Source organism: Platalea leucorodia, assembly GCF_965183815.1.
Source record: "Platalea leucorodia genome assembly, chromosome: 4".
Taxonomy (NCBI): Eukaryota; Metazoa; Chordata; class Aves; order Pelecaniformes; family Threskiornithidae; genus Platalea; species Platalea leucorodia.
Genome location: NC_138826.1, coordinates 72419588 through 72430327, shown reverse-complemented (window position 1 = coordinate 72430327; position 10740 = coordinate 72419588). Strand labels below are relative to the sequence as shown.

General features: G+C 60.8%; 1 protein-coding gene across 1 annotated transcript in view; it reads right to left on the bottom strand.

The window, feature by feature from the left end:
- Positions 1-900: 900 nt before the first annotated feature.
- Positions 901-10740, bottom strand: part of MEI1 (meiotic double-stranded break formation protein 1) — a gene marked incomplete at its 5' end in the record, with an annotated part of 46620 nt that continues 36780 nt past the window's right edge. Inside the window, 8 exon segments of the mRNA XM_082309223.1 lie at positions 901-1845; positions 2233-2304; positions 2544-2725; positions 3003-3087; positions 3340-3461; positions 3744-3852; positions 3854-3862; positions 10315-10446. Of these exon segments, the coding sequence (XP_082165349.1) occupies positions 1720-1845; positions 2233-2304; positions 2544-2725; positions 3003-3087; positions 3340-3461; positions 3744-3852; positions 3854-3862; positions 10315-10446 (837 nt within the window). The 3' untranslated portion in view covers positions 901-1719.

The window sequence follows — 10740 nt, the reverse complement described above, 5'->3', positions numbered from 1 at the left end:
GACCAGGTCGCCCCCGGCCAATCGGCGGCCGCGGCGGCGCGTGGTGTGATGGCGCGTCAGCGATCAGCAGCTGCCATTAGCATAGGGCGCCCCGCCCTCCTCATTGGAATATTCATGAGGGAGGGGGCGGCGCCGGCGGGGAGCGGCGGGCTGCGCAGCGCCGAGCGCGGCGGCCGGCGGACACGCGTGGGAGCGGGGCGGGCGCTGCCGGCTCCCCCGCCGCCCACAGGAGACCCGGGCGGGGCAGAGCTGGCACCGCCGGGCCCCCAGCCCGGCTGAAGGGGCGGAAAGGCCATGTGGCAGGCGGCGGGGGAGGGGAGAGGAAGGGGTCTGTCCGTCCTCCTCCCCCACCCCCCCGTTAGCATCTCCGTCCCCCCGCAACTCCCCACGGACCCTCACCTCCTGAGGGGCCAGACCCGACGTCCGCTCCCACCAGGAACAGGAGCAAGAGCCAGGCTTCTTTTACTTAAAAAAAAAAAAAATAAAGTCAATTTTATTCCAGAAAAAAACAAAAGATGTGCCTATTGCCACCCCCCCGCCGGCCGGACCTGGCTCCGCAGTTAAAAGTTCAGGACATCTCCCCTTTCCCGAAGGCCGCGGTGCTCCCAGCCCGGCACAGAGCACCGGCTTCTCCCTGCCTCCGCAAGAGCCTCCACCGCTGCGGGCTCATCAGCACCCACGAGAAAAGGCCGGTGGTTGTGCGGGGTCCCGGGGCCGTCCCCTCGCCTCTGCTCCCGCTGCAGCCCAGACGCCCCGCAGAGGGTCGCAGCCCCTCGGCAGGCTCCCCTCCTGCTTCAGCCCTGCTGTCCCCACGTGCCTGTAGCTGGCCGTCCCCCCAACAAGGGGGCTTGGGGGACTAAGGATCAGCCCCACACCGGAGGGATGGGGGCAGGACGGCGCGGGCAGGGCGAGGGGCGCAGGAGAAGCTCGCAGGGGTTCGGGGCTGGTTCCCCCGCACCTTCAGCATCAGCAGTGCTCGCAGCCAACGCCTGCCCCTAGTGCAAAGAGGGCCCAAGAGCTGAAATCCCTCCTTCCCAAAAATTCACTGCACGTTTGCCTCCCTGTGGGGATGCGCAGCGGTAGCGGGAGAGCGGGATGCCGTCAGGCTGGGAAGCGGCGCCGTCGGGCTTTTCAGCTGCAGCTGACCGATAAAATGCACGTTGCTCGGTAAAACAGCCGCCAGGAAGAGGGGAGAGCTGATCCGGCAGAGGTAGTGGCTGGGCAGAGACCAGGTATAACCGGGTAGGGGGGTGCCGATGAGATCACCGGCTGAAAAACAAAACCAAAACAAATCAAAAAAAACCAAAACCGAGAGAAGCAGCATTGCTCACAAGGCTGTTTGGCGTCACGCGCTCCCCAGCCCACCCGCGGTGGAGGAGGCACGTTCAGCGCGGGGCACCCCGTGCTGCGGAGGGGAGGGCTCCCCGCGGGGCTCAGCCGCAGCATGTCCCCCAGACCAGCCCCGGGGACGGCCCCGCTGCCTTCCCGTCTGTGCTTTGGCTCTGGGGAAGGGGCTCGGCTCCCCCCCAGCCCCGCTGAGGCAACCCACCGGCACTGCCACTTGGCCCCTGCCGAATGAAAGGGAAAGGCAACAAAACAAAACCCATGGCACAAACGGAAAGGGGACCGCCGGGCACCGGCCCGAGGCCACCGAGAGGGAGCGAGCCACCCCGCATCCCGCCGGCGTCGCCCCCGCCGCGAGGCGCGAGCCCCCGCGTGCTACAGCTCCGACTGCGAGCGGGAGATGCGCGGGCCCTTGCGGATCTCCTTCCGCTTCTCCTCCTTCTTCCTCCGCTTCTCCTCCTCCCGCAGCGCCTTCTGGAAGGTGTCGGCACTGGGGAAAAACTGTGGGGTGACAGCGGGGGGGGGGGGTCAGCACGGGGGAGCCCCCACAGCCTCCCGGGTGCCCGACCCCCCCGAAACACACTGAAGCCACCGCGCGAGCCCTGCGGTACCGGGGGGCTTGAGGTCGGATGCGGCACAAGGTGAATGGGGCCCCGATGCTCCCATGGGGCAGGTGGCCACAGGAGGGGGGAGATGGCACCGGGTACCCAAAACCAACTGCAGCCCAGCTGGGGAATTCGATGCACACATTTCAGCCAAGCTTCCTCCATGCTGGGGGTTTTAGGCTGTTCCCCATCAAGCCATCCGTTCCCCTCCACAGCCGGCTGCCTGGAGCCGCAACGGGGATTGGGAAGCCCACAGGGCAAGCTGGCAGTGCTGCTATCTTACCTCAGAGTGGTCCGTTTTAAAGGGATTGCGGTAATCGGGCGATTTCTCGCTGATTCCCAGCTCCTGAGCCATCTGTGGAGTGGAGCGGAGACCGCGTCGGCGAGTGGTGCCTCCCACCCGCACACCCCCATGACCAGGGTCCCATCCTCCCCATCAGCACCCTCTGTGCTCTTGCCCCATCCCTCAGCCCAAGGACATCCCTCAGACATGGGGTACACTCCCCCTGCCCTCCTTTTACCGCAAAACCCCCACCCCCCCGCCCCAGCAGCAGAGAGGGGACGCGGTGGGGGGGAGGACACCAGGAGCCGTACCAGCCCCAGGACCTGGGAGTGGGGTCCCTGCTCGAACACTCCCGTCAGGTTGCAGAAGCCAATGCCCCAGCGGATGAGGCTGTTCCAGTTGGAGTTGCGGTCGAAGTAGTGGTGCACGATCTTGGGGAAGCGCAGGACGACGTCCCCGAAGAAGGCGGTGTTCTCCACCACGTGGGAGTAGGCTGCGGGGACAGCCACGCACCCTGTCGGCACACCGGTACGCGCGCCCCGTCCCGCCGGTGCCTATGTCCCTGCCGGGAGGTGGGGAGGCTGGGGGCAAAGGGGTAGGCTCCCCAGCACGAACTGGTCAGAGAGGCAGCAATACGGTCCCTGACAGACAGGGACCAGTCTGGGTACACAGGGGTTTCGTACCCACCCCGGTGCCGCTCCCAGGAGGAATATCGGTGATGCACCAGAGCACTGGAAAAGGGAGGGAGGTAAGGACCGGAGAGGACGTACCATCCTTTATCTTCTCGTCCTGAGGGAAAGGCCCATCGGGAGGCACATCGGCAGCGATGAGCACAGCCCGGGAGTCCTCCAGCACCTGCCAGAGCCCTCGGTTACCTTCCCATCCTGCCAGCCCTTCCACGTGCCCTCGGGGCACCCCAGGGGTGCTGCCCCTGCCACCCCACTTGAAACCCCACGGCATCCTCCCTTCAGGTCCTAAATCCCACCCGCCTGCCCAGCTCTTCTCTTTGACCCCACAGAGGCTCCCTGGCCCTCCTCACTTCTCCTGCCCACCCTCCCCGGCCCCACGGCACACCGAGCCCGGAGGGCGGCCCACGCTGCGGCTCACTTTGAAGAGTCCCTTGAGCATGATGTCGATGATTTTGTACTGCTGGTTGACATCGTTGAGCTCGATCAGGTTCTTCAGCGCGTTCATCTGGTCCTTGCGCTTCACCTCAAACAGCTTCTTATCTGTACCACCGTCAAGGGTGCTGCTGGCACGCTCCCACCACGCTCCCACTCTCCCCCTCCACCAGGCACCCAGCACCATCCCAGTCCCCCCCAGTTCTCCACGGGATTCCCAAGGGCTGGGGGGCAGTGCCAGAGCCAGGATGAGACACGTGTTTCCAACCAGCCCCTTTGCCCGGACACCCCAGTGAGGCACTTAACAACGCTGGGTGCTCGTGGGGAGCTTTCTACTTGCCAGCCCCTGCTCCAGCAAGGCTGGCAAGTAGAGGCTGCAGAGAAGGATACAGATTTCCAAGCCAGAGTCCACCCTCTGCTTTTCCAGGTCTGCGAAGCTGTCCCGGGACAGCAGCAGCACCAGCAGAAAGGGGCAGATCAAGAGAAAATCCATGTTGGCCCACCACAGCCTGGAAGAAAACAGACCAACAATGACCAGCGAGGAGACTTACCGAGCAGAGGCCACACGAGCCTCTCCCAGAGCGGCGGCTCAGGACCGAGGGCACATTGCCCTCGGCACCAGGGTCCTTGCCTGCCTCTCCCTTGTCCCCATGAGGGGTCTAAGGGAGATGGCAGCCAGAGCGGGGCCATGGGGCGATGCTGCAGCCGGCCTGCTCTCCCCTGTGATGAAGCCCTGGTCTACCCCTCCTCTCTAACTGCCTCCACTGCCGGCTGGGCACCCAGGGATCTGACTGCGCACTAATCCAGCAGAAAAATCAAGTCCTATCCCTTCTCCCAAAAATAACAGCTAGCTTTTTGCTGGGTTTGCAAGTTAGAGCAGCCCAGCAACCGAAGCAGCAGGACCAAAGGGAGGAGGAGGATCGCCGAGGAGCTGAAGTCCACCTCTCCTTCAAGCACCAGGCTTGACCGGCTCAGCCATCTCACTTCACCTCTTGGGGTGCTGGTACCTGGACCCTTCCCCTCGCTACAAGCCGGGCACCAGCTGCAGGCCCCACGCCGAAAAGCAGCAGTGGGGTGACCTGGTGGTAGCTCCCTCGCCGAAAAGGAGCACAGTACCTTGGACTCCAGGCAGTGGGACTCGAGGCGGCCTGTCCGCAGGGACGAGGTTTCCACAGAGCCAAGCAGCGGCCACCGGCAATTATGGAAGCAGCAGCTCCTTCAGAGGCATCCCCTGAGCCACCTCCTGCTCCCGAGGGAAAGGCAGACATGTAAGGCCACCAGAGCTGCCCTCACCCTGCCGCCCCGCTGCCCTCCCGCGCCCGAGCTCGCCCGCCCGGCCAAGCCTCTCTCTGCGATGCCCTGACACTGCAACAGAAACAAATCCCTTCTTCACACCAAATCTGCTTTGGGTTTTTTTCTTGTTGTTTTTCTTTTTTTAAATAAACACAATTTTTCAACCCCGGGCCCATGAGTGAGGCAAAGTGGGCAGCACTGGCAGCTCTCCCAGGCCCGTGAGGAGCAGCAGCTCCCGCTCCCGCCGTGCAGCTCCCACCGAGGCTGAGCCAAGCGCCCTCGCACCCCCGGCTCGGGCAGGGAAACGGCGTCAGGCAAACGTGAGAAACCCTCTGCATTTCTTTTTGCTATTGTGCTTTGCAAAAGGCAGCACCTCTGGAAGGGAAAGGATCAGAGTAACTACAGCCAGCGTTACAGAGGAAGATACGGCTGCCCCCGGAGCGGGCTCAGCATCACAACCCGCGTTTCGGGCATGATGCAGAGCCAGGATGGCAGCACAAGCCTCTCATGCTGGGGGCCAGGGTCTGTCCCCTTTGCCTGCTGTTGTGCGAGGCTTAAGGCCACCCTGAAGGCCACAAAGCACGTCAACAGGCTGAGGCTATACAGAGAAATTCTCCAGCCTGGGCAAGCAGATGCTCTGCTAGACCCACCAGCCTGGTTGGCTTCCAAGAGACTGCTTCACCCTGCCAAAAACCACGACTCAAGGGCCCGAGGCCTGGCTCAGCGAGAGGGTGCGGGTCCCCCCTCTGCAGAGCCTCCCATAGCTGCTTGCTCGCTCCCTCCCAGGGTCTCGGGGAGGAGGAAGAGCAGCAACTCAAAAGCACAAACAGCGACTACCCTGGGACCCAGGCTCCTGTTTGCCCCTCGGATCGGACACGCGGCCCTAAGGACCAGGGTGGCTATTTGCTGTGCTCGTGGAGAATTGCAGAAGGACCTTGGAGGCAGCCGGCGGCCTCCAGACCAGGCTGAAAGGCAAACAGCAGAAATGCTGCCCGTGACAGCTCTGTCGCACTGCCTGCAGCAGTCCCAGCGCGCCTGGTCAGGGCATTCCCCCCCTTCCGACACGGGAGCCGGGTGGCTGGGGGATGCCCCGCGGCCGCTCTGAGAAAGAAGACGCTGAGCTGCAAAAAAACTCGCTCGGGCGACAGCAAAGCGTGGCTCTCGGCTGAAGCGGTTGCTGGCCAGCTGGTTGCTGCAGCAGAAAGCTCACCAGCCTGCCCCCGAGCCTCAGAACAAGAGACAAGCTTTTCCAGAGACACGACAGCAGATGCTGCGTTATAGACGGTTGGTGTTTCCAATGAGAATGTTTTTAATGACTTTTTACAAATCCTCCTGCAGCAGCCCTACAGATTGTGCCATAGGACAACGTTGGAAGAAGAGGACTGGAGAACCACGCCGTACCAGAAGCCCATCACGTTTTCGTCTGACCCCTTCCCTGCTGACACTCATTCTCATATCGAAGCTACTGACCGCCGTCATCCATCAGGGCTGAAATACCCCAGTAAAAATGAAGCAGGAGCCAGTTGTTGCCCTCACCCGTAGGGAAAGTGAGGCTGCTGGTGCCACGTGGGACCAGCTTGAGCTTATTTCCCTTCGCTGCCCTGCCCATTTCACCCCGTTTTAACAGCAGAGGACGTTCCCTCCTCTCCAGGCCAGACTGGGTAAGCCCAGGGATGCCAAAGCTTCTTGCAGATGTTCCTCCATACTTTCCCCGAAAACCCTCCCTTGCGTCTTCACACCCGCTGAGGGACGAGATGAGACAGAAACACCGCAGAGCTGCTCCTCTCTTCCCTCCCCACTCCTCCCTGAACTGATCCCTGCCAAAGCCGGCTCTGCCCGGTGCTCCCAGAGCAGTCCAGGGAGCCAGGGCCTGGCCTGATGCTACAGATGGGAAGGAGTTTCCACCAATATTCCCTCGTAGCCCTGGCCAGCTGGTTGCTTCAGCAGAAAGCCCACCAGTCTGTCTCGCTGTCTCCCATCCTCTTAATTTAGACATGTTTTTCCAAAGACATGACAACAGATGCTGCTATACATGGTTAGTGCTTCCCATTAAAATGTTTTTAATGACTTTATAAATTCTCCTGCAGGAGCCCCAGCTGAACCAAGCATCCCCGGCACTTATTTGCTTAATGAGCTCGCAAGGCAGAGCCATGCTGCCACACTTTGGTTCCCAGGAGGGACTTTCGCAGGACTCCCCTTCCCCTCTGCAGGGCACCGAAACGCAGCAGGGAAAAGCATCCTCAGCCAGCTTGGCCCGGGAGCACACCGTGGCAAAACAAGGAAGGAAAACTCCCTGCCCCACGAATCCATCCCCGAGCCACTCCTCCGTCAACCAGATGAGGATTAATCTCTTGTCACAGCCGAACCAAAAGCTTCAGAAGTGAAACACAGGCTGCTCGGACGACTTCTGCTCGGGCAGTTCTGTAACAGGGCTTACGGGGTCAGGTGCTTCAGTGAAACGACAGCGGCCGCTTACATCTGCTTACCGCCAAAGTCCCTTCACCACCGCGACTGGATCTCGGACACCGCGGGGACGGCTGGCAGCCGGCGTTTGGCAGCCCCGACCGAAGGCAGCGAGCTGCTGTGATTTCTGCCAGGGAGGGATGCGCCCCGGCCCGCCTCCGTGCCCCCCTCCCGCTGGGGGCGGTCAGCAGCACCCCGAGGGGCTCGGGCGGGCACCGGGAGACGGGGATTCACTTTCCAGCACCGCTGAAAGCACCGGCAATCGCACAGGGACGGAGGCGCGGGAACCGGACGAGCCGCGGGCGCCCCGGCCGCGCTGCGGGAAGCCCAGCCCGAGCCCGGCCAAGCGGGGCGCCGGCAGGAGCGGGGCGGGCCGGCGGCGACGGCAGAGCCCTTCGGGGACGGGCAAAGCCCTTGAACCAAAGGTCCAGCGAGGCACCCGCGGGGCCGCGCCGCCCGCCCCGCTCATCGGCCGCCCGGGCTGCACCGGCTGCCCTCCCGCCCGGGTCTCCCCTCGGCAGCGGCCGCCTCCGCCCTGCCCGCCTGCCCCCCCTCACCTGCGGGCCGGGTACCGGTACCGGGATCGGCGCTCACGCCCGCCGCGCTGCCATGCCGCTGCCGCCGCCGCCGCCGCTTCCCCGCCCCGCCCCGCCCCGTCACTTCCTGAGCTCCCGCCCCGCCCCGGCCCCGGCCCCGGCCCCGGCGGGCTCCCGCGGGGTCGCGGAGCCGGCGGCCGGGGCTGCGGCTGGGGAGAGCGGGGCCCCGCGTCCGTCCCGCCCCGGCCCCGGGGCTGCTCCCGTTGCGGGAGGGTCTGTCCCGGCCCTGCGAGGGAAGGAACCTCGTGAGTAGGAGCCCCGAGGGGAAAGGGGCGCTGAAAGGGCTCGGGGGCAACGGGGAACCGGGGCCTGGGGCTGGAGCCTGGGGGATGATCCGTGAAGTGGATGAAGTCTCCTCTTCCCAGCGGGACGAGCAGCGAATCTGCTTCCCCAGGGGCCCCGGCCGCAGCCCCCCAGCGCCCCGGCCGGCCCCGAGGGAAGGGGCCGTCCCGCAGCAGCACCGGCTGAGGCTTCCTCCACAGCACCCGCCACCCGGGTGCGACACCGTTTTCGCCCGCCAGTCCTGTATTTTGATAACTGGAGAGCGTTGACCAAGCCTCATCCCACACAGAAAAGGAAACGAGGAGCCATTTCAGTAACTGAGCTTTATAAATGATTGTCAGCAAACCTTTTTCTGAAAATGAGCTACAAATGACTTCCTTCGTCCATCTTCTCTCTACTGCTCACTGGGAATAAAAGGCAGGATGGGGTCTCCTATTCCATTCCTGCCTCGTTCCTCTGCTGCGTGCACCACATCTTCTCATTTCAGTCTCCAATGTGCGAGAGGGACACTGCCACGCTTCCCAGGCATCTGGCATTGACAGCATGAGTGGAAACCAGAGGGCAGGCATGGCCGAAACCCCAGCATGCTACTGGAACTCCCACATTTGGCACGTTTCTGACAGGAGGTGTTCATTACTAAAGCAACCCTCCCCCAAGCCACGGAACACCCCCCCCAGCACATGTGAGAAACACCACTGTGGGTGAACCTGAAGAAAGTACTTTCTCGACAAAACTGACGTCAAAGCTTGGTTTTGACCAGAGGATTTTGTCTTCTGTGTTCATGACTCTTATTTCAGGTAGTCACCACCGCTGCACTTTGAGCACATCCAAAACCCGCCCTAACAACCAAGATTTGAAGGCTTTTTTGTACGTGGAAAAGCCAGAAATGAGAAACAACTTTAGCAATGTAACAAGACCTCCTGTCCACCTTCCCCCAACCCCGTACAAACAAGCAAAGGCAGTGGAGAGGAACTTCGTGGGGCTCGATGGTGTCCAACCTGGACAACTTGCACTCTGAGCGTCCCACCACAGAGTGGTAATTTCATATTGGGGGTAAGCACGAGGACAAGCTACTCCTCACAGGTAACAAACCCCTCACCCGCCACATGCCCTGCAAGGTGGCTGAGGGCAGCATCCCGCCACGGGGGGAAGTCCCCACCCCAGCAGGAAATCACTGCCGGGGCTGCTTCCATCACTGCTACCTGCCCGAGGCAATGCGGCCTGATGAAAACGGGAAGGCAAGAGCAGACAGTTTGAGAAATAAACAAATAACTGCATCAGGCCCCCTCTTTCTCCACGAGTAACGTGGGAGCGGGCCCTGCCTCCCATCCACGGAGAAGAGGAGGATTCGGTTCTCAGCAGAGGACTCTACGGCCAAGCAGAACGCCATTCGGTAACTCCCCTCAGCAGTTCCCGAATGCTCGCTGTGCTTTGAAAGTGCCCGAGTCATCTTTGAGTTTCCAGGACTTCACAGGCATACTGGCGCTAGTTAGCACACAGACAGAGGTTAAGCGATTGTTCGTCCTCCAGGGAAATCAATACAGGGATCGTTACGGCTTTGAAGTCACAGGCTCCCTGGCCTGCTCCCCTTTCATCAGACCACCTCTGTCACAGAGATGAATGCAATCCCAGCAGAGAGACACATCGTTCATCCCAAATGTCTCCTCATTTCCCAAATATCTTCTCAAATTTGGGGATGATGAAGTCTTTCATCCCAAAGTTAGCCAAGTGTAGCAACCCCTCAGAGTTTTTCCACTTCTGTTTGCCTTCAGCTGGAACAAAGGAAGGATTAAGTATCCCTTCTACCTCTGCTACACCTACCACCCTCACATCACCTATCAAAGGCATCTGCCCAGCAAAGGATACACAATGTCCTGATGTTTCCCGCAGGTGCTCCTCTGTCCCAGCAGGCGGTCCAGCAAGGTCTGAACGGTCCCTGACTGCACTGGCTCCACCTGGCAATGGCTGCTCTGAATCTGAGCAGTCAGAAGAAAGAACGACTTCCAGACCAACAGGAAACCGTTGGGCTTGTTCCTTCATACCGCCCTTCCTCATCTCCGCACAGAGCAATGAGAGCTTCAGACTTGGATCTGGGGGGAACCAAGGGGCCACCCAATATGACGACACAGTGTAGGCAGCTGCTGGCATCACTCTCTTTCCGATTTCACCGTACATCCCTCAAGGCAGTAGGCTAAGCTAGCAGCTGCAGGATTCTTCTTCATCTTACTGTAACCTCCTTAAAGGAAGTTTATGGCTCCCCATCAAAGGCTAAAGCAATCCCCCAGGGATTCCCTTCTAATTTTCCAGGGCAGTCACTGCTCTCTTACCTGACAAAGGAAGAGGTGAAGAGCACGAGACGTGGCCTCAGGCAGCTCTGCTAAGTTGGCTTCTGCTGCCTCCTGGAGAATCTGGCTAATTTCTTTTTGAGAAATAATATTGCTGCTCTGATACCTCAGAAACTTGAACAAAGGAAAAAGTAGAGGCATTAAACAGTGAAAGACCCACAGACTACAACAGTGACTCATCTCCTGGAAAGACCTCTTCTGTGTAATGGGATGCTGCAGCACCTTAACCACAGGCCTGATTTTTGTATCAATCACTTCTAATAGAACCAGTGCAAATATCCATGTGGATGGTGCTCTGATTTATAACCAGACTTATTTTGGTTTAGGTCGGAAAGGAACTGAAACAAACCAGGTAACCTTTAAAAAGTGAAATAAGAATAACAAAGATTCACAGACCCATCATGTATT